The following is a 24,850-nucleotide window of genomic DNA, read 5'->3' on the forward strand; positions in this document are numbered from 1 at the left end:
AGTTATCCACAAGGTTCTGTGAAGGTGTGAAGTTCTCATTCTCTCACCATGATATGTCATACCATTTTTGTGAGTTACATACATAATGCAAATTAGCTGTGACACTCATTATCATTAGCCATCTTTAGTGAAATGTTAAAATATTAGTTTTCATGAAGGCATTGGCAAAAAGACAAATTTGGTTATGCTGTTCTTCAAATACCACACTCCCCAGATAGCCATGGAGAATTGTTGAAATTTTCAGGAACTGCAGAATCTGACCACTCACACAAGACTAACTTTCTAACCACATGGAGTGTGAGTTTGCTGTGGGCTCCAGCATGTGGCAAACTGTCATCACACTACCATAACAGTTCAGTAATCTGGGAAGGGGTGGAGACTGTATGACCCTCAACTCCTCTTTCTGTCTATAATTGACATGCAAAATGGACCTTCCCCATGAAGACTCCATTGGAGAGGTATTAAAAGTAGGGCGCACACAAAATAGTACCACTGAAAATCTAATTTCCATATATCTGTTCCAAAGACTAGTACTGAATGAATATAACAAGCACATTAATTACAAGCATCCCCCTACTTGCATCCCAATCCTGGTCACAGAACCATTGTTCCAGATGTTACTCCCTGCCCCCATCCCACCACCTTCTTTAAGAAGCATATAAGAAAGTTGCTGAATGAGACACAAGTTCTTCGTAGTCGTAAAAGTGATACAGCAAACACGCTTTGAAGCTAGTATGCAAGTGGTGTGTGCAAAACTTGCATGCAATTATTTCGACAACACAGAATTCATCTTAAAAGTTTTGAGTAGGTAGTTTGTTTTGTTTTGTAACACCTGATAGAAACAATTCAATAAGAGAGAGAAGCCTACAAGCCTCACAGTTCTCTACTCTTTGCCTTTTTTTTATTACAGAAGTGATGGGGAATCTACAGCCCCAACTCCTATCTGCTCCTGCCAACATGGGCATAGAGTTTATAAAAACACAGAGCAATAAGCACGGGGTCAAGGATGATGGGAGTCGTCACCAAACAGCATCAGGAAGGACCACAGGCTCCTCACACTGTATTATAGCCTTCTAGGAGTCCCTTGCACCAAAAAGTGTCTTACCCATCACTGTATCCTGCATCCCACTTGGCCAGAATTTTGATCTTATCACAACTTCTAGCATGACATTATGTTTGGTGAGCATTCTACTCTGGCCTCTCAGCTTGGCTTGCTTAGTTTGGAATCTGTGTGTTTTCATGCATGATCTTCAGCGGTATTGACTCTTGTCATGTATGCTTTGTTTGTTTTCCTTCTAAAATTATTAAAGATGAATGGAATGTAAGTGAAGGGTGGAAAGGGATCAAAATAAGGAACTGGAAAGGAGTTCCTTTGTATCAACACTACCACCCCCACCCCCCATTGTCTAACTCTCTCATCTTGACTTTTCTTGTTACACTAGTTGTCTAAAATCTTGTCCCAAGTCCAACCAGGCTATATTCTAACCATGATCTTGCTTTTATAATCGCCAACATATAATTCATTACAAAGCCAATGTTTTCCTTTCCTCAATCCTGAGAAATACAAGCTAGGTTAGGTAGTGTTCTTTCACAAGGCTGACTGATGTTGGACAATGAAGACTTCTAAGATATACAGAACTCTTCATAGCCAATTCTTCTATTTTTAATAAAAGCAAAAGGGAAAACATTTGTCACTACAGAGTTTATAAAAGCACTGTACAATATGCACATTAATAACAATAAAGATGTCAAGCTGTCAGATAAGGAGCTAATTTCACTCTGAGCACAATTAAAGATGTTATTATCCTACCACCTGGGGCCACGTCTGCTTTTACAGCCCAGCGGGCTCCAAGAGAAAAGAATGGACCAGAACCACAATGGTGCAATGGACTGTTCTGCCAATCCTCATCTAACTGAACTCCAACTCCATTCTCCAGCCATTTCAACATATTATTTATTTTTGCCATTAGACTCATGTGCAGACAGACACATGCACATTACATAGCTGGGATGAGTCCCTGAACCACTCAGGGAATAATAAGGTTGGGAAGCTTTGTGCATTAACAAGTTCCTTGCTACTGCCACTGCACAGCAGAGGAGATCCTGAACAAATGCTCTATGATTCTTTTTTATTTAGGATTAGCAAAATCGCTGGCATAGAAAAGGTTGGCAATGGGGGGGAAGGTAGTGAACGATCTGGGTTCAATTTCATTTCTTCTTCTTCTTCTTCTTCTTCTTCTTCTTCTTCTTCTTCTTCTTCTTCTTCTTCTTCTTCCTCTTCCTCTTCTGTGATTACTTGTAGCTGAGTGTCTTCCATAAACACGGTTTTAACAATGAGTCCGTAAGTGACTGTGGAGGCCAATTCTGGATCCACACATCCTTCCACAGTGGGGACATTGGTTTCCAGGCGGAAGTTGATCACAGTGTGGATTTGCCAAGCGTGCCTTCCTCCTAGCACATTTCTCCCTTGCGTCCTGAGTTCAAGTGTCTTCAAAGCCCATGACATCTTTGGTAAAGGCTGTTCTCCAACTGGAGTGCTCGCAGGCCAGTGTTTCCCAGTTGTCAGTGTTTATACTACTTTTTTTTTAGATTTGCCTTGAGACAGTCTTTAAACCTCTTGTTGACCACCAGCATTACACTTTCCATTTTTAAGTTCAGAATAGAGTAGTTGCTTTAGAAGATGATCATCAGGCATCCGCACAACATGACCAGTCCAACGAAGTTGATGTTGAAGAATCATTGCTTCAACGCTGGTGATCTTTGCTTCTTCCAGTACACTGATATTAGTTCGCCTGTCTTCCCAAGTGATATGTAAAATTTTTCAGAGTTTGTGTGTGTGTACATGTGATATTCTTTCAAACAATGAACCTCCCAACTTGAGAGGCAGATTTGCCCAATACCATGCCATTCAACTTTTCTAACCCTGGGTCTCATCTTTCATCCCAACCATCCACAGGGGATTTAATGTTTTATTCTATTATTTCCACTTGTTTATTTGTTGCTTTTTGGCTCTTCTCTCTGGTTTTCCACTACTTTCATCCTTTTGCAACCAAGACAGGATTTTCACAACACACTAAAATGCGAGAATTCAGCAGCAATAATATGAGCACACACACACCTTAAAAATTGTTCATGGGTGTGTTTATCTTTTGTATCTCCACTTCACCATGGAAATTATGGCTGAAACTTTTAGTTGATTGAGTTAAAAAGATGCCCCCGTTTAATAGGGAAGAAGGGCCTTTTTTCCTTTTTAAATTTGTAAAATTATGTTTAATAAAAGTTCCCCCTTCAAAGAAAGCTAGTAAAATATCATGGATAGCAGATAAGGATGTAAGAAAGAATAATATTCCATTCTGCCATGTTGCTGCTATTGTTGTTGTTACTTTGTTTATATCCCAAGAATAGATAATAACATATTGAAAAAACAATCATTAAGAAATAAATAAGCATTTACAGACATATCTGTAACCGCCTTCTGGCGGTTCCCTCACTGCGAGAAGCCAAGTTACAGGGAACCAGGCAGAGGGCCTTCTCGGTAGTGGCACCCTCCCTGTGGAACGCCCTCCCACCAGATGTCAAAGAGAACAACAACTACCAGACTTTTAGAAGACATCTGAAGGTAGCCCTGTTTAGGGAAGCTTTTAATGTTTGATGTATCACAGTATTTTAATATTCTTTTGGAAGCCGCCCAGAGTGGCTGGGGAAACCCAGCCAGATGGGCGGGGTATAAATATATTATTATTATTATTATTATTATTATTATTATTATTATTATTATGTGTGTGTGTATGTGTATGAGTGAAAATGTGTGTGTGTGTGTGTGTGTGTGCACGCGTGCATATAAATCTATTAAAACCATTCAAATAATTACAATAAAAACAGATTAGCACCAGCCCTTTCAATAAAAGCAGTCAGTTCCCAAAAGCCTGTTGGAACAAGAAAGTTTTCAGCTGGTGGTGGAAGGACAACAAGGAGGGAGCCAGTCTAACTTCTGTAGCGATGGAGTTACAAGTTCTGGGAGCAGCCCATTATGTGACCGCTTGTGGTCTGAAAGCAACAACAGCAAATACTGGATGAATTCACTGGATTGATTTCCATATGAGACAGGGGACAAATAAGTGAACTTTGGCAATTTTCACTCCCGTTTCCAATTTCATCAGAATTCCCTGACATTCCTAGCGGCAGGTGCCTTTTTACAAGAGGCTTCCCTCCCATTTCTCTCTCTCTTTCTCTCTCTTGCACACACATAAATACAAATGCAGATTGCGCCTGCTATGACAGATGTGCATTTTTCTTCAGATAAATTGTTTTATTTGTATGCAAAGTTATGCATAGTCAATACAATAATTGATCTCTTTAAACTCATTTGCACTTGGTGACACTGACACATGGCAGAGAGCAGGCCAACAGCTCTTTCTTCCAGCTAGTTACCACACTTGAACGGAGAGTGTGGTATCAGGAAGAGCCTTTCGCACACAACTTAAAATTCACCCCCTTCTTCCCCTCATCCTCCTATTTTGCCTTTGCAGCATCTTTATTTCAACTCCCATGCAAATGAATGGAATGTATAATAATAATAATAATAATAATAATAATAATAATAATAATAATAATAATAATTTATTATTTATACCCCGCCCATCTGGCTGGGCTTCCCCAGCCACTCTGAGTGGCTTCCAAAAAAAAAAATTAAAATACTGTAATACATCAAACATTAAAAGCTTCCCTAAACAGGGCTGCCTTCAGATGTCTTCTAAAAGTCTGGTAGTTGTTGTTCTCTTTGACATCTGGTAGGAGGGCGTTCCACAGGGAGGGTGCCACTACCGAGAAGGCCCTCTGCCTGGTTCCCTGTAACTTGGCTTCTCGCAGTGAGGGAACCTCCAGAAGGCCCTCGGTGCTGGACCTCAGTGTCCGTGTAGAACGATGGGGGTGGAGACGCTCCTTCAGATATACTGGACCGAGGCCTTAATGGGTAATGGCCTCATTTTCTACCTTCGGATTTGACGCTCGTAACATCTTTTCCCCTGAATGGAGCTCTGTTATTTTGTATGGAACTGGTTGCTCACTGGGACAAAACAGCCTGAGAATATAACACCAATCCTGGCCTGACTGCACAGGCTGCCAATTAGTTTCCACGCCCAAGGCAAAGTGCTGTTTTGAACTATAATGCCTTAAGTGGCTCAGGACTGCAATACCTGAAGGACCGCTTCTCCCCATATGAACTGACCAGGACCCTGCGATTGTCATCTGAGGCCCTTCTTCATGTGCCTCTTCCACAAGAGGTCTTCTGTTGTGTCTCATCGTTTGTGGAATGTTCTCCCAGGGAGGCTTCCCTGGCACCTTCACTGCATATCTTTAGGCACTAGGCAAAAACTTTTATCTCAGCCCTTTGGCTAATTAAACAATCTATGGCCTTTTAAACTGGGGGGCAGGGGCGGGGAGGCATTGTTTTGTTATCTTATGTATTTTTGTGCTTTTATAATGTAAACCGCCCTCTGATTCTTGGATGAAATTTAAAAAACAAGCAGACGAACAGGAAATAGAGGCTAGAGGTCAGGGCAAAAATCGATGAAGGGGAAGCCATGCCTTCATCCATCCATCCATTTATTTATTTAGCTCCTCCAGAAGGCAAGTCTTCCCCTGTTGAATATTATGGAGGCATATTCGTTCTGTCAATAACAGGTGCTTAAAAGACACACACACACACACACACACACACACACACACACACACACACACACCATAGCTGTCAACGTTTCCCTTTTTTAAAGGGAAATTCCCTTATTCCAAATAGGATTCCTCACAAGAAAAGGGAAAAGTTGACAGCTATGACACACACACACCCCTCCCTATTATTTTTCAGTTCAAATTTAATTTGAAATGGAGACAGGGGGGTGAAATGTGGAACTTAGAAGCTTATCTCTTTTTTGAGGTGGGTTTTTATCTCTCTCTCTCTCACACGCACACAAAGTTCTTTTCTGAGTCTGGCTCAGGAGAACTTCATCAGTTTCTGTAATGTATAAATTTCCCCTTTCTTCCATCAGCTGTAAAACAAGCAGTGTGTGAATTATGATGTGGGAGAGTGGTCTGCTTTTTCAGACCTGAATATTTTTAAAGGTGAAGCAGCAACTCCTCCTGTTGTACCAAGGAGGGAGGGATGCGGAAAAACCGAACCCTTATAAGTTGTTGTTCTTGAGGATATTACTACAAAGTCTATGATATCCTGGCTTCCCTGGCTTCTTTCCAAACAAGATTTCAATTCAACGGGGTGTGTAAATATCAGAGCTTTTTAGAAAACAGCAACACTATTACAGTATTCAATTATTTTGCACATCCTCTTAAAACACACACACACACACACACACACACACACACTCATGCACAATTATGGCCTGATGTGTTTGGGAATACACGTAGGGAATTTTCCTTCAAGTCAGCACAGAACATTAATTTATGACTATTTTTCAAACTCTGCTGAAGTAAGAGGGTAATAGCTTTCGGTTGATTTGCTTTCTATAACCTGTCACTCATTGGTGTGTACCTGACAAGACTGCAGACAATATTCCAATCATAAGGCCAATTTATCCAGGACAGTGAAGAATATCAGCCAGAGATAAAAGGACTTCCCTCCCCCATCTTTTCAGGGCCTGGCAGAACGTTAAGACAACATCTGCTTTTTATTTTTTTAAACCCCTCATAGCCAGATGTTCTTTACCCATGGTGGGGGGGGGAGCTATTGCATTGTTGGCTCCTGCTTCAGTTCTTCAGTAGAACAAGAGGTGTTATGATCATCAACACCTAAAAATCCAGGTTGTTCAATCACATCTGCAATTTAAAATCCTGACAGAGTTACATATGAGCCTAGAGGTCTTTTTTTACTATGCTTAGATGAGCTTCTGCCTTTCTGCAAAGTTTGTAGCACATTATATGATAGGCATCAGTGACATAACTTGTCACACAGGAAGGCTAAGATTTTTCTGTTGCCCAAATTTAGACCTTAACGGTAAAGGAAAAGGATCCCTGACTGTTAAGTCCAATCGCGAATGACTCTGGGGTTGCGGCGCTCATCTCGCTTTACTGGCTGAGGAAGCCGGTGTTTGTCCACTTCCACAGACAGTTTTTCTGGGTCATGTGGCCAGCATGACTAAGCCGCTTCTGGCAAAACCAGAGCAGTGCGCGGAAACGCTGTTTACCTTCCCACCAGAGCGGTAGCTATTTATCTACTTGCACTTTGACGTGCTTTTGAACTGCTTGGTTGGCAGGAGCTGGGACCGAGCAAGAGGAGCTCACTCCGTCGTGGGGATTCGAACCGCCGACCTTCCGATCAGCAAGCCCTAGGCTCAGTAGTTTAGACCACAGCGCCACCTGCATACCCATTTAGACTTTAGGACTACAGAAATATGTATTGCTCTGTTCTAAGTGATGGGAAAAGTTAAAAAGTAAACTACAAAAGTCAGCTTTAGTAGGTGCCAGCAGTGGTTTGGAATTCTGCCGTTTCTTATTCCTTTGTGTAAGCTCTTCCAGATAATTATTCAGAGTCAATTCATCCCTACTTTTGCACACCAAGAGTGATTTTCTCCTAATAGTGCAAACCATGTGTTACCTATCTACTCTCTTTTCACATTTTCCTCTGCAGCTCTTAAAGAAACATCTGAATAGAACTGACTGCAAAATGCAAGAGGAATATGACACCACTTTGTATATACTTAAAAGTTCTGTCCAGCACTGCTAAATAATATTCTGTTTTATTCTTCGTGACAATATGCCATTTCCTTGAGCAGTTTTATTGAGCCAAAATAAATTCCTCCGTCCCTGGTTGCTAAAGAGTCATCTGTTTGCTCTACACCAGAAGTTAGACTGGCCTTTTGCCTGGCGCTTGGCTTTCTCCAAAATCTACTGTTCAGGGCCCACCATCTGGAAGCAAATCCTGCAGTGCCCATGTTTGACAGAAACTCATTTAAGCTTAAGCTCACACTTAACATAGAAAATCTATTCAAGGTGGCTGCCTATGTTCTCTCTGGCAGTTAACCCAAAGTTTATTCTGCCATTGTTCTCAGTGAAAGACCAGTTAATGTGGCATGAGGGGGGGGGGGCAGAAACACACATTTATTAGTGTGTTTATCAGTCGGAAAGTTCTTCCTGAGGTTTAGTCGGAAGTGCGAGCGAGCAAATTATTAAAACAAATCTTATAATTTCTAGCCAGTATATATTTTAACAGCTAGCAAAGAAGTTCGCTATTCCTCCTACACACACTTAAAACTGTCGTTTTAATTGTGATCAGTGGGTACTACATAAAGGCCTGAGCATAAGGGGGGGTCCCCTTCTCTTCTGCAAAGGGAAATGGTGATTGCTTATGGCTCACACATGGTGATTTTTCACTGTGCACACCAAGAAGTCTCCTTCTCGTGAAAAAGCATCTGCTAGCACCTAAGTTCTACATACGCATACAAAACAGTGGATCACTGCCAATGAATAATAACTTTGCTATACATCTCATCACAAATGCTTCCCTAGGGATGCCTGGCTGCCCCAGCCATAGCAGGGAAAAACTTTCCTGTTTGGAAAATTGCCTCTGCCTAGTGGGATATTCCAACCAAGTGTCTTTTAGGGGTTAAAGTAAGTATGGGCATTTGCCATATGCATTCAATAAATATCTCTTTATCATATTCCCACACTTGCACTCCATTCATTCTATTAGCTAACAAAATATTGACTTAGTTAGCAATAAACACAAGATGTTATATGGTTCTTTTAAACTGCCTTGTGGTGGGAACTTCCCCAAAGGTAGTATATAAATGCTGTAATATATTTATAAAAAAAATAATCTAACAAGCCATAATCCCACCATAGTCACGTTAAAATTATGTTCACAACCCCCTGCAAGCTTCAAATGTAAGATTTCTCATGCAGTGAAGAGGGAAGGGAACTCCCTAACCTAAGCCGTAAATAAAGGCAAGCTACAAACTGAAAGCAGAACATATCACCGAACTGCAGAAAATGAGCTTGTAATAAAACCCCAAACATATGTTTATCTGTAAGCACAGTTTCAAGTCACAAAAGAAAGTTATTAAAACATATGCTTAAGCGCACTACTGAAATGGGGCTTTAAAACAGCATAATTGCTGGCAGTAATTTAATTCTTCAAACTCCCGACCTCATTCTGAAGAAATATAAACAAACTGCACAGGTGCTTAATGTAACAGTTCAAGCAGTGAAAATTAGTATTCAGTATAGTTTACACTAAAATTGCTAATCTGAACAAAGGTTTGAGCCAATTCTCTTTCACACAGCAGAAAAGAGAGCAGAGTTTCACATCTGGAGTGAATTTCTCACATACAGCAACACACTGTGATCTTCATATGATAACATAAAGACATGTTGCTATAAACAGGGAGAGCCTTTGTCCCAGTACAAGCCATGATGCCTCCACTATTCATACAAGGTGTTGTATAGCAGAAACTCTGTATGGGATTTCATGCAGCTATGCAATGGAACTGACACTCCTCAAGGGAGCTACATTATATAAGACTTTTTCCATCCTAGACGGAGCAAGTTACAGCAGCTCAACCCCACTTCCCTGCCTCTGAAGATTTTAGTAGAACTTACTACCTGGTAGAAGTTGGCCAAAGGGGAGATCAAGGGCATGAAAAGCCCTAGCACTTTATGGGTAGAATGCAATTTCTGTTCCTTTATTAGACATTTTGTGTTTGTTTCTTTCTTTGTTTTTATTGCAACAATATTTTGTATGCTGCTTTGCAAGTCTCTTAGGGCTATAGAACATGGGTCAGCAAACTAAGGTCCGTCGGCCGTATCAGGCCCAATTGCCTTCTGGATCCGGCCTGTGGACGGTCCAGGAATTGCTGCGTGGATTGCCAGCCTGCGTGTTCTTTCCCTCTCCCTCCCTCTCCGTCACACGACAGTGGCGGTGGCTCCTCCCTCCCTCCTCCTGGCTTCTCCCTGCCCTGTCTAGAGGAGGAAGGGGGCTGGGCTTTATTGGTGCCAGCCCCTCTCCGGAGTCCTTTTGCGCACCACTCATCGTCTCTCCACCGGCACCGCCGCCAGCCAGACACAGGAGTAGCGGTTGGCTGAGTGCCCCTCTCAAGCGACTGCCATTTAAAGCACCCATCTCCGGAACACTTTTGCATGCCGCTCATTGTCCCTCCACCGCCAGCCCCTGCTGCTCGCAAGACACAGGTAAGCAGCCACCGGGGCTCGTGGTGCTCTTGCATCATTATTTTCTTTTCAAAATATAGTCCGGCCCCCCACAAGGGGAAGTTTCATTGCACAAGTGGAAATCCTTGTGCTAGCGAACATTGGATACCACACTGGTATTCGAAATAAACAAACTGCAACAATAAGAGGCACATATTTTATTAACTACTTATCATGTAATTCACTCTTTTTGTTTTTGTTTTCGTCCAAGGCGTTCTTTTCATGGGAACAAATAAGGCCATATAGATCCTGACCCTGAGGAAGAGGCATCAGCTTGAAAACACAAAGGGAACCCAATTTTCTAATAAATAGTTAGCAACAGCAATGGCTCATATATTTCTGTGTTTTCTTGCAGAATCAGACCTTCTGATTTGCGCCCTCATTGCCATGCTTTGGCCGCACACAAAGCTGTCTTGTGAATGCAAAAGGAGCAGACCACTCATATACTGGATATCATAGCATTCTGGCATACAGCCTGTTCAAAGGGTTGTCATTTATTACTAGCAACCAAATGCCTCGAGGCTGAGATAAGCGAGGAAAGGTGTGGCAAGGCAATTCCACCTGGGGGGAAACTTAGGCAAAGTAGCCTAAGACATGTTTTTGTCATCATTTATTACAGAATGATGATGATGATGATAAAAATATAGCAGTGATTTTTCTCCAACACTGTCATTTCCTTGTAACTGAAATCTTGAAAATATACTCCCACGTGGACAGACATACATTTGATCACAGTGTAAAATGGTGAGCCTATGTGTTTGTGTGTGTGTGTTTGTGTGTGTGTGTGTGTGTGTGTGTGTGTGTGTAGTTCCTCTTCTAGGCCAGTATCAGCTCTTGGCATTCTTGAGTAGTAGCCAGGGGCCTAGACTCTCAGCAAAGACCACTGTTGATTCCTGTTGTCAGCCTCCCGCATTATATATATTTCTGTCCTAGTATTATAAGCAGATGACCGGACCTGGCCGCCATTTTAATTTCCCACAGTGCCTGGAGCAACATTAGGGGAAACAAAAATGGTGACTAAATCCAGCCACCTGGTACTGCTTGGCATGCTGCTGCCTCCTTTCAAATAAGCCCACCAAAGGAGGAGGGGGTATACCAGAGAACATTTTGTCCAGGGCCCCCTCAACCATGCAGTCAGCCTTTTTCTTTGTGACATGGTGACACAGACATCCAGTTGCAAAGAAGTTGAATTAGATTGAAGAAAACTTCACCATGATCCAATGGATCATAAGTTAATCGAACTTTTCTAAGGCAATAAAGAATTCCACGAGAAGCAGAAACATAATCTCACTCTATCTCTATCATAAAATGAAGCTTGTTCTCAGAAATTAATTTTCTCCCAACACCTTTTAAGCACTCTCTCACTGAGAGTGCTTCATTGATACTTGCACAGAAATTTCGAGCTGTGTACACACTTCTGGTTAGTCTCCATCCAGTGTGCTGCCACTATTTGGGAAGCAATATACACACAACACTAGCCACAATCCATATCTATGCAGTATCTGCCCTGTTATTTCTTATGAAATACTGAGTTTTGGCGTGCTTTTCCCCAAACCATAAGGCATGAATATGGATGAAGGAGATATCTGAGAAACTGGCACAATGCTAAATAAATTATTTCCTTGATGACACCAACATTGCATGCAAAGACCGGCAGGACTCTTGTGCTTTAAAACAACAATAACAAATATCTTAAGGGGGGTGGGGAAGTCACTTCAGTACGACACTTCAGAAATGGCTCTATCCCTTTCTGGCAAGTCTACATCACACAGAACAAAATCCACAGAACACAATCCAGAATGCACAGTTGAGCATCCCTTGTTCAATCTGCTGAAATCAATGGCCTTTAAATGCATTTAACTGTGTATCAAACTGTGTCCAATGTAAACAAATGTAGTTCAGTAGTGAGCCAACTGTTGACTTTGCTATAGCTTTCCAGTCTTCCGCTGGGCTTCATTTAATTTGCACATGGTTGATGCCCAATTAGTACCTCATTATCAAGTCGCCTGCAGTATTTCTTTAGCCTTACACACTTCTAGCTTTAAATATCTTCTGTGCACATGCAGACATTAGGTTTCATTAGTACGTAGCAGGGGAAGATGCATGGAGATTTGCAATCTGTACAGGGTTTTGTGAAAACCTTACATAGCTTATGGAGTCTTCAGACTTTGTCTGCAAGATAAGATGCCAATGTTTTTTAGGTAGCTCTGTCAATGTGCACGATGCTTTTCAGATTAAAAGCCCCTGCCTTGAGGAGCTTACAATCTCTAAGTGAATGCAGGGGGGACAAAGTACAGTGAGGGGGGTGGAGGCTGGATGACATTGTAGCATCAAACTCACTATGAGCATCCTTGTCGTTAAGCAACAGGACTGGTGCTGATATCAGATCTATGTACATCTTCCCTATCTTTGCAGCCCTCTTATGCATAACTAAACCTGAGATCCGGTCTTGAAGGGACATGCTTCAGTGATCAACAATAATTACATACACCGCGGGACAGACATAACCTTCTCCAAGGCTGTCTGTCTAAATGAGTAACTCTTAATTTGTGTGCCTCTCTGCAGGTTGATTCTCCCTCAGCTCCCTCCCTTTTAGCTAGTGTGTCATAAGAGGCAAAAGCTAAGCTCATTATCGCCTCAGTTCTCCCCACCCACTATCAGTGGTTTTCCTCTCCCCCTCCCCAAAAAATTCTACATACGGTATTTCTGGCAAGCCTCACCCCTTGCAATGTTTAAGAGGGCCTTAAAGGCTTACCTGTTTTCTATGGCTAATCTACAAAATGTAGATCCTTGGATTTTAATTATGTTTTGCAGTTCTGTTCATTAGATTGATTTATCTAATTTTTACCTTTTTAATCATTTTTTTAATAGGGTAATGTTTGTAAAAATAACTTAAGATACTTGCCATTTTTGTCACATTTGGAAGTTTCATATAGTAACTCTGTGTTGGGGCGACGGCGCGTGTGCCCACAGAGATGGCTCTGAGTGCCCCTCTGGCACGCATGCCATAGGTTTGCCACCACTGTCCTGGGGAAAAAGGGGGTCTGTCCCACCAACCTCAGTCTGCCTGTCTTCTTACTTACATCTTGTCCTGGAAGTGACCCTGGCTGCCAGCCTCCTCCTTGCCCTTGAAGAACTCAGCAGGGAGGATGATGGGGAACAAAACCAGAATTAGTTGGCCCCACGAGTTTGTTCAGCACAGGAGAGGGCAGCAGGTCAAGGGCAGCAGGAGAAACTAGGAAAGGAGAAGGAGTGGTTTCTAGATTCTAGAGGAAGTGAGGTTGGACAACAATGGGAGAAAGGCTAGCCGAGATTCACATGCTGAGGAACTGCAGGGGAGCAGGAAACACTTAACTTTCCCTTAATCAATTTTAAACCATCAGCCAAATTTTGGCTGCAGGTCTTGAACAAGTGTGAATGAATATTTCACTTTTATGCAGAAACACAGAGAGTTTCCTCTTCACACTGCAGTAGGCTGTGCGTGTGTCAGTCATTACTTCTGGGTGAAATAACTGACGAGGGGGTCAGTCCACCTGAAAATTGCTCTCCAAAGATCTAAATGAAACAGATGGGCATTGATAGTGTTTTCAAGGAAATTAATCAGCCTGGACTAGCAGCGATGCCAGAAGCTCCATAGGCCCAATCTAGCCTAATGAATTCCGAGCTCTCTGTCTTAATAGCTCCTGACAAGACTAATTTACTCATGTAAGTGATTAGAGAGGGAATTATCTATTTAATTGTTGCTTAACACTCCTTTAGGCACCACGTGAGGGAAAGGGGAGGCAGTTAAATTCAAGCCAGGTAGAGAGAAGGAGGAGGGATTTTGAGCAGCGACCAGGGAGGGGGGAAAATGGTTTTATTAATGCAAGTGAGTTGTAGAAGACAGCAGCAGGCTAAATGGGGGAGCGAATGAAGTCACTAGTGGGGTTTGTTTCCTAGCAAACATTAATAAAAGCAAAATTGTTCAAGGGCATTGAAAATCCCCCCCCCCCCAGCATGCTGCTCTTTGCAGGCCTAATTGGCTTCCAAGTCATTTTGGGTTTGAAAACTTCCCCTTGTCCCTAGTAAAAGTGACATCATCTCACAACCAATTTTAATAATAAGAACACCATTAAGAGCATATGAAGCAAATTCAGAGTGAGGGCAGAGTTTCTTGACAAGCAAAGCCTTTACTCTGAACTTACTCGCCGTCCCCCCCCCAAAACAACAACAACAACAACATCCTTATATAGCCTCACATAGCTAATGAGACCAGTTGTAGATAGGTAGCCGTGTTGGTCTGCCATAGTCAAAATAAAAAAAATTCCTTCCAGTAGCACCTTAAAGACCAACTAAGTTAGTTCTTGGTATGAGCTTTCGTGTGCATGCATACTTCTTCAGATGTGTGTATCTGAAGAAGTGTGCATGCACACGAAAGCTCATACCAAGAACTAACTTAGTTGGTCTTTAAGGTGCTACTGGAAGGAATTTTTTTTATTATAGCTAATGAGATTTAGCTATGATGCTTAATGGAACGAAGAGAGTTCCCTTCCCCCCACACCAAATAAAAATTATGCCTAAATTGTAGCTGATTGGGACTGCAAAGAGATACACAATAAAGTATCACTGCCACCATCTTTATCCAGTAGCCCAGCAAAGATTTTAAGTATACAATATCAAGGGAAGGCAATTTGTGGAGCACTAAGTTCTACACTAGGACTATATACTGTACAATGATTCACAAGGGCCATAAGCAGCTTCCGTATTTAGTTGAATGCAATCAGCCTCATTTATAAAGCTCTTAGCTGAGAACAACAGGCTCCAAACTACAATCAGGGACATCTTGTGCTTGTTGTTTTTACTCTAAAACTAGTTGGCCTCATGTGCGAAAACCTGCCAGCTCTGAAAGCTACTCCACATGGACGTGTGTGTGTGTGTGTGTGTGTGTGTGTGTGTGTGTTTGGATGTTCTCCCTGTTGCATAGAACTACTTATCCACAAGCAGATCCTCTGAAGCTTGGAGAACGGTTAAAATGTAATAATCAAATCATGTAACTGGGGCCTGAGTGCACAGGTTTTCCTTTGGAATTGCTGGTTCCCAGTGTTGTGCCCTCCTGTTAATTTCAAGTAGCACCTCTCTCTCTCTCTACGTATATTTACAAAATCTTCAACCTCTAGATTGCGCCAAATATTTCTGGTATTATTAGTGTAGATGGGAAATCAAATTAAATTAAACCAAAGCACACCCTGTGACCTTGCAGGGAAGATGGCAGTGGCAATTGGTGGTTAGGCCCCTCAGTTAAGGAGGAGAGAGCTTAACTATGAGGCTCAGACAACACCCTAAGCCAAACCCTGGGGCTTAGCTGCCACCCTGGGAGTCCAGGTTCATGCTACAATACCTTATTCCTCCCCCCTAAAGGATGTCTTAAGCATCACATGTTTTTTGTTTTCTTGTTTTTAATTCAGAATCAAATTTACCTTTCACTAAGAATACATGGATTAATGGTGTTGTGTTGCAAGCGTGAACTGCAAACGGGGGGTGGGGTGGGGGAGCACATGCAAGAAAATAGAGGGCTCTGCTATTCAGGCCCTGATAAAATCTCAGCTATTAGCTTGAACAGGGAGAGCAGCCCATCATGCTCAGACTGTGCTTGTGCACACACAGGGCTTACAATCAATTCGAACAGCATTACTAGCCATCCACAGGCCCTGATTGAAGAGCACAAGTTTAATGGACTGAGAGCTTGGAAAGAGGCCAAGAAAGGGCCCAATCGATTTTTACATTTACTAAAACTGATCACTGACAAAATAAATAAATAAAGGCTAAATCTGTCAATCAAACGCCGAAATATTTTGCCAAGGGCACAATTAAAACCACACACACACACACACCCATTCCCTGTTCTCAGTCGGCTCACTAGGCATCTATCTGGATGTGGAAGACATGTTCACGTATGCCATATTTTCAAGTGGCATGAAATAAAAGTTCAATTAAATGCTTTTGTTTCATGTTTTAAAAATGTTACTATAGCTTCACAGCAACATCCTTCATTTCCACCCCTGGAATTTCTCACCCGTTAAAAGGATTTTGGGGCATGACAACATTGTTTTTGCGAATTTCATAAAACCTATCTTTACACTCAGGATAATTTGGGGGAACTGATAACTGCACAGTGAGTAGAGCTTAGCTGAGTATTTGGACAACCCTGGTTTTTGTTTTCAAACTCCGAGTACTTCAGGATGCAATCCCACTACCCAGTTTCCCTAAGGTAAGCACCAAGACCAACTTTTGGATAGACATGTAAAGGAGTTGGTGAGGGTCATTTGACAACAACAAGAAATCGAGCTTTTAGGGTCATCTTCCCAGTCCGGTGGAACACCCTGCCAAAAGATTCAGCGGACCAACTTCTTCTGCGCCAACATTTAAACACTTGCTAAAAGCTTTTCTATTCCGCCAGTACTATGCAGGCAATTAAGAGTACACTCCCAACGATGGCCTGTTGATGTTTGTTATTAATTTGCTTTTAACTTGTTTTATTTTTAACTTTTTATGATGTTCTTGTTCGTTTTATGTTTCTGTGTTGGTGTAAACCGCTGTGATATATTTTTATGATATAGCAGTATATAAATATTTTTTAAAATAAATAAATAAAACTGTGTAAGCTACTTAGTTGCCAGTTCTGACCACACGAAGCAGAAGATTCGAGACCAAGGTGGCTATTTACACATCATACAATCATAGCATTGTAAAGTTGGAAGGGACCCTGACAGTCATCTGGTCCAATTTCCCAGCAATGTGGGGTTTGAACCCTTGGCCCTAATTTTAAGAGTCTCATGCTGTACTGACTGAGCTATCCCAACTCATACATTTTATTTTAAAGAAACTTATTGGACTGAACCAAGAAACACAGTAGTAAGGTACAGTCAGAATAATTAATTTCAACTCTGGTGTTCTCTACTGCCAGATACAACAATATATTGCATTGCAGACGGAATAGATAAGAAGAGAAAATGCTTCACCATACACAAAAATAAATTTTAAAAAGTGAATAGTGGAGGGCACATAAACCTGCAACAACAAAACCGTTAGCAAAATATGGACGTCTAGGTTCATGGAACAGAACTACCGTCTTTCCCTGAAAGTAAGACATCCCCCGAAAATAAGACCTATTTCCAGTTTTGCCTCTCGCTGTAATATAAGGCATCCCCTGAAAATAAGACCTCCCCAATAATAAGGCCTCCCCCAAACATAAGGCCTCCCCGGAATATAAGGCCCCTGAAGCTACCGTAAGGCGTCTGACTCCTCTGGACCGTAGCAGCGGGTGACGCCACGCAGCTCACGGATTGGCCACAGCGCAGCCGGAGCTGTTCAGGCAGTGTGAGGTCTCTTTAAATCAGCGAGCCGCCTGTTGCTCGCTCTGCCCTGACGGAGTCTGGCTGACTCACAATTAGGCAATAAATGTGTACCATATTCTTCTTCATGGAAAAATAAAACATCCCCTGAAAATAAGACCTAGCGCATCTTTGGGAGCAAAAATTAATATAAGACACTATCTTATTTTGGGGAAAACAGGGTAAGTAAATCCACACTAGCGTTTGGGATTCTTCACAGTGCATCCAGTTTAATTTCCCTTTAATCAGACTGAAACCAACAGCCTCATCAACAGAATCTTTATCAGCCTTCTGAAAGCAACCAAAGACAGTGCACATTTTAACGCTCTAGAGGGGGAATCTATTTGCCTTTTATAGGCAGCTCCTTTAAAATCAACATGCTGAGTCGCCGTTCTTGACTTTCTTCATCCCCCACTCCACCCCCGCCAAAGAGAATTTGATGTGAACCATGCCATTTAACTCATTAGACATAAAAGCTCAATGCACTTACCCACTGGCGTATCTTCATTGATCAACAGGTATGTGTCGAAGAAATAATTTACGAAGTACGGCAAGCGATTGCTTAGGCCTGGAAAAATAGGGACAGATAAAAAGGGGTTGTTTATATCTGTGAGGTCATGTTTTAACTGATGCTACAGACAAAGCCCTGAACAAGAAGGCTAGATTGCAATGGGTAAAAAGGGAGCTTTTTGCATGACCCAAAGTAAATAGCTAGTGCCAGCTGAGCTACTGAAAAGCACTTATTCCTCCTTTTAAGTCAGACACAGCAAATTGGTCCGCTCCTAAAATGAAAGTAGAAAGAATCGTGGATCCCAGTGGGTGGAAGCAGAGAGGCACCAATAAAGATGAAAGGATGTACAGTGGTACCTTGGGTTATAGACGTTTCAGGTTACAGACGCTTCAGGTTACAGACTCCACTAACCCAGAAATAGTACCTTGGGTTAAGAACTTTGCTTCAGGATGAGAACAGAAATCGTGTGGTGGTGGCGCAGCGGCAGCTGGAGGCCCCATTAGCTAAAGTGGTGCTTCAGGTTAAGAACAGTTTCAGGTTAAGTACGGACCTCCGGAATGAATTAAGTACTTAACCCGAGGTACCACTGTACTGTGTGGCATTCCTGTCCAGGATGCATGAATGTGTCGTGACTTTCCAAGGGAGCTGGCTTTTAAAAATTGATAAATGTGCATGTGTTTCTCATTTGTTGCACACAGTTGACACATCTGTTGCAGGCATACTGCTTTCTGCAAACTCAGGTTGTGTCCACACTCCTGTCTACTGTGCACTCAGCCCTGGGTTTTTATTCTTTGTTCACACAACTTTATCCAAAAACCCTTACGTATCCTGTAGTTTGTCCTAAGATACAACTATTTGAGGTGCTATTTCTCAAACCGACTTCACGAATGACTGGAATTAGGAGCTGTTCCTAATTAGTGCAGGTGGCAGCATCATTTGCTGGGCATGCTTTAAGAACAGGAAAGGTTGTTTTCTGAAAGAAGTCTTTGTAATTACTGAACTGATTCCAAATCAAACTCCGGAGGAATTAACCCACCCCATTGCTATTTAGGACATGACTAGAAACAATAAACAAAACTTTGTATATGCATACATAAACACACACACCTCACTGTATGGCCCTTTCTTTGTCCTATGTAAGTTTCATTTTGTGTTTTAAATGGAGTTATTAAAATGCAGCTGATGTGCATGCCCCTTGCTATATGACTTCTGCACATGATTGCACACTTTAATTTAAAGGATAGGCTAAGACTGGCTATATCCATGCAGCTAGGCTATCATCAATGCACCCATCATATAGGAGGCTCCCAGAAAGGACCTCGAGCCCAGCTCTTCCACAAGCCACTTTGTGTTTGCTGCTGTGAATGTAGGAGGAACCAGATTCCTAGATCTTCCCGAAGACAAATGGTTGTTTCTTTTATAATTATTATTTTCCTTCTGTTGCATGGGGGTGGCAAGACCATGCAAAGGGAACAGGAGATGGCAATTACTGTTTTAGCACATGATTAATACCTCACATTGTTCCCATGGCTGTCAGCCTTTTGCCTCGTCAGCCTTAATTGCACCAGAGCATCCTTTCCTTTCACCTTAAATAATGAGGCTCACTTATTTCAGCTGCCCGCTTATTTTTGCTCAAGTAAAAGCACACACGCTTGCAAGACCCTTGCACCCGGAAGCATTTAGAATCATAGAATCTTAGGGTTGGAAGGGACCCCAAGGGCCATCTAGTCCAGCCCCCTGCAATGCAGGAATCCCTGCTAAATAATCCCTGACAGGTGGCCATTCAATCTCTGCTTAAAAACCTCCAAGGAAGGAGAGTACACCACCTCTCGTGGGAGTCTGTTCCACTGCCGAACAGCTCTTACTGTCAAAAAGGTTTTTAAAAAATAAAAAATGTTTAGTACGAATCTCCTTCATTGTTGTTGTTGTTACTGGCATTTTAGCATAATTGTGGGGATTCGGAGCAGGTAGCTGTTCCCTATCGCAGTCACACCAGTAACAATCTTAGGGTCGCTTCAGGCTGGTATTTTTCTGCTTATGGACTCTGCATCATTTCTATTTATTTATGTATTTCAACAATCTGTGGTTATACCACTTAATCACTCCAAACGGTGTACAGGAGACCCTCATACAATACGACTAAACATGAGTTGAAACAAGTCATGGATGCAATAATAGTGCATCAGAGATGGATTTACACAGGACCATAGACACATTTATTCCACTTTCTTAGCTGTTCTGCAATACGTCCCCAAAGTAGCCACATTATTGCCATCGGGAGGGAGCATTTTTGAACCACGGCATAAACAAAAGCAGAGCATTTGTACTATTGACAAATTACAGGATTTTAGCAGGAAACTACTGAACATATATACCTACTGCAAAATAAACAATTTAGCTGCCCAGAAACTTCTGCAGGCACAAATGGTATTGAAAGTGTGATAGCATATAACTGCCCCAGTAACATCAAGATCACATACAGTGGCACCTCGGGTTACGTACTTAATTCGTTCCGGAGGTCCGTACTTAACCTGAAACTGTTCTTAACCTGAAGCACCACTTTAGCCAATGGGGCCTCCTGCTGCTGCTGCGCCACCGGAGCACGATTTCTGTTCTCATCCTGAAGCAAAGTTCTTAACCTGAAGCACTATTTCTGGGTTAGCAGAGTCTGTAACCTGAAGCGTATGTAACCTGTAGCGTATGTAACCCGAGGTACCACTGTATAAGGTTGAACGCTCAATTAAAAAAATATCTGAAGGGGCCCTTACAATGAAGCAAGTAACTCTTTTTTACCACTTCAGAAATGGAGATCTGAGGCTCAGAGGTGTTACTTAGCCAAAGGCCACATTAATTGATGCATGACTGATCTGGGGAAATCAGAACCAGGACAACAAAGCAGAGTGGCCCGCACTGGTTTGGAAGCAGAGTGAAAAATGGAGAAATTGTGTTAGCAGAAGACAGATCTACCAAGTTTCTGAAAGGGCATAGATGCAAAGCGTAATACATTTGACAGATGGGCTTTCTTTGGTTCCCAGCCAGCGTTAGAACAGCCAGCACTGTCTTTTATTAAGAGATCTACTTTCACTGCCAGACATTATTGAACAAGGGAAATAGGGGATTTAATTGGCCTGTCAGAAATATTTTGCATCTTGTCTCTGCAGGATCATGTTGCTGGCTCACCTACAAAACAGGTGCCCAGTTCTGAATGCACCAAAACACCTGAAAGCTTACTGGACACTAGCACAATGAAGAGTAGTTTTGACAGTATAGTGTGAAATATACTCCTCAAACACTCATAATCAGTTTGGCAGATTTATACAAAGCTGTTCCCAATCAATGTTAGCCTAGACTTCTTGGCTTATTCCAAGACAATAAAGAAGTTATAGCAAAACATAGTTCCTCTGTTTTGTTTAAAATATTTATAACAACCCATCCTTCACCTTAGTGATTTCAGGGAAGAGGACAGTAAAATTTTAACACACAGCAATTCCAAGACAATAAACGGAGAATACCTAAATCAGCATTCATCAACCTGGTGTTCTCCAGCTGTCTTGGGCTACAACTCCTATCAGGCCCAGCCAGCATGTGACCTGGAACAACATTAGATCTGGAGAAACTGTGGAAGATGCAAAATGGTGGTGGTGGCCCAGCTGCCAAGACAGCTGCTGCCAGTTGCAGTGGAGAAAAATAAAGAAAGTTGTACTATTGATACTAATGGGTAATGGTGGGCTCCACTGGCCCAAGAAGCTATTGGAGAATTTCTCCTACCCCCACATCCTTCCAATTTCCCTGCTCACAAAAGGAATTTCTCCAAAAGGGTGGAGAATTTTGAGAGGCCGTTTGCACACAGATCGAGTGTAACCTGCATGTCTGGATTCCCAGATGTCAGCATGTGACAGGAGTGTCACATGGAAAGGTGTACTTGTCTTTTTTCTCGATTCTGGGTTCACTCACTTCTAGCAATGTGCCAAATCACTGGACAATAAATAGGGGGATATATTTTGTAGGTTCAGTGCAAAATGACACCAACCAACCCTACTTTTCACCTTTGAAAATTTACCTTTGATGAGTTGTAAAAGCATTAGGAGATGCATTTCCTTCTTTCAGCTGAAGGCCAGGTAACCTGACGGGGTGGGTGTCTGCAGCAGAGGAATTCTCTCTCTCTCTGTGCCATCCAGTGTATCTCTGTACTTTCCCCCCTCCCTTCCTCCATCTCTACATTCGTTTCAGGTACCCCCACCCAATTTGTCTGAACTGATCGCTTAGAGAGAGAGCCCCTGCCCTCAATCACAATTAGGCTGAGTGTTCCTCATTCTTCTTGCCATCATATGCCAAATTGGTGTGAAACAACAGGATATGAGGTGTGTCACCATGTATGTTTGTGACACATATTCTTAGCTGAAATAGAGTTTTAAGGGTTGCTACATTCAGTTATAACAATTAAGCACTAATTGCCCCCCCCCACCTGCTTCCTTTTTGTTTCTAATATGTAAACTGACGGTGTTGTCACTTTATAGTCCTCTTTATCTTTTGCAAAATTAATTTCAGGAATAGTGCCTGTGCTGGTCACCCAGATTCTAATCCCATTCCTATGTATATAACATCCCAATGGATGATTCTCTGAAGTGCTTTTTACATCAGCTTCATTCTAAAGCATAAGGTAGCAGACAAAAGGCAGAGAGACAAGCCAGCCACAAAGCATGTCAATAAACAAAGCCAATTGAAGCTCATCGGGAAATAATATGTCCTGGAACTTGTGCTAACCCTCTAAAAAAGAGATGCCTATGTACAACAAAGGAAATCAGGCAGATGGAGGCGTCTCTCAGGGGCAGTGTAGAATCACCACCGTTGTGTTCTTCTTAGCAATAAAATGTGTTTCTTTCCCACAGCCTGAATATTACTTTCAATATTCAGAATTCTCACTATCTTTTAAAAACAGAAAATCTGCATTTAAAAAAAGCATGTTTTTCAGATGTGATAGAAACAAGTGAAACTTAAGAGGGGGCTTGAACATCTTCTCAGTTTAAGAGCCGATAGCTCTAATTTGGAGAGTGGTGCTCCATATAATCTTCTTGGCAGCAACTTCAACACCTGACTATTTGCCTTCGCAGCTGTTCCTTGCCTCTTCATTTGTTATCCTGTACACATGATAGCTTGGTATGGAAGCAATATTTTAAAAGGGGTAGGGGTGGGGAGGAGCTTGGCACTGTGACATAAGATACCCCAAGACCCTCTGGTGGCATACTGCTAGAGGGCAGTTTGCCAAAAACTTGCACTAGCTCAGACTCCCTACAAACAAATCAAGTTTAAGATTGCCACCTAACATCTGCTATGCCTTCAGGTGCTGAGATTTTGAAATTAGCAAAGAACTAATTTACAATTAGTAAATTTTACAATATTTTTTTTACTCTGCCCAAAGAGGCTTCTGCCTCGTTCTTAGGATGCTTGAGAATTTCGTTAGAATTTTGATCAGTTTGGGGTTTTGAGGTGACCAAGCATGGTGTATTCCCCCTCCCCAGTCAAGTTTTCTCTAGCATTCTGTAACCTCCTGTTTGCCTGATCTGAAAAACCCCATGGGGAGAATTACCTCATGAGGTCTTCCCCTGGGCTTTAATTGAAGTGTGTGGGCATTCAGAAGGCTGCAGAGTACAGATGATTTGAGCACAAAAGAAAGGGCACCCATAACCTGCCGCCATCACCTCAAAAATAAGGTAATCACATACAAATAAAAAAATAAAACCCTACAAACCTTACCAAGGATAAATTAATTGATTTCTCCCCCTCCCCTGTGATAATGTTCAAATGCAATTTCTTTTCTCATTCATCAATGCATAATGTTTTGAGGAGGGGAACACAGGAGAAATTTTTGGCACAGCACTTGTTGAAATAGCAGCAGGAGGAGGGGGGAAACCCCCTATAGAGAAAGGTGCATCACCAGGCTCCTACAGAAGTTATGTGGTAAGAGATAGAGGGAGAATAAAGGACATATTATTATTATTATTAATCAGCAGCATTAGGATTGGAAAAAGATGGGGAGCAGGGGGTGAAAACAAATCCTGCCACTGGAACCCCGCCTTCCTTCAAGATATACTGTGGGCTTAACAGGTGGTGAAAGGCATTAGAAAAAAGTGGCTGTCAGTAAAATAGTATCTTTATGGCAATGATCAACAATATTCACAACTTAAAATGCATAGGCATTTGAGCTGTGAGGAAGTTTTCATCCTCTTCCATGTTACTCAAGAAGTGAATTGAATTCTGTGAAACTTTACCATTTGGATTTAAGGCTTGGGAGTGGTCATTTTCCCTTTTTTATATAATTTTGTTTCTGAGTTTCAAAAGTTTACAAATGAATGCATACGTCGCTCAGCCCGGACACTGAGATCAAGCACTGAGGGCCTTCTGGTGGTTCCCTCACTGAGAGAAGTGAAGTTATAGGAACCAGGTAGAGGCGCCCACCCTTTGGAACACCCTCCCATAAAATGGCAAGGAGATAAGTAACTATACAACCTTTAGAAGTCATCTGAAGGCAGCCCTGCTTAGGGAAGTTTTTAATGTCTGATGTTTTATCATGTTTTTAATATTCTGTTGGGAGCCACTCAGAGTGGTTGGGGAAACCCAGTCAGATGGGTAGCAACCAATAATCAATTTTTATTTTTATTTTCCAAATACACATTCATTTCACATTCACCTTCCCCTTCATGGTTTTCCCCATCATTTCTAAACGTACTGTATTCTATACTTTATCTTTTCCACGCCG

General features: G+C 42.0%; 1 protein-coding gene across 1 annotated transcript in view; it reads right to left on the minus strand.

Annotated features, from left to right (window-relative positions):
* CDH23 (cadherin related 23) overlaps positions 1-24,850 on the minus strand; it is a 400,272-nt gene that overhangs the window by 342,708 nt on the left and 32,714 nt on the right. The window contains exon 3 of the mRNA XM_083503046.1: positions 18,073-18,150. Within this exon, the coding sequence (XP_083359172.1) occupies positions 18,073-18,150 (78 nt within the window). The remainder of the gene's footprint in view (positions 1-18,072; positions 18,151-24,850) is intronic.

This window comes from Podarcis liolepis (assembly GCF_965112155.1).
Source record: "Podarcis liolepis genome assembly, chromosome: 5".
In the NCBI taxonomy this organism is placed as follows: Eukaryota; Metazoa; Chordata; class Lepidosauria; order Squamata; family Lacertidae; genus Podarcis; species Podarcis liolepis.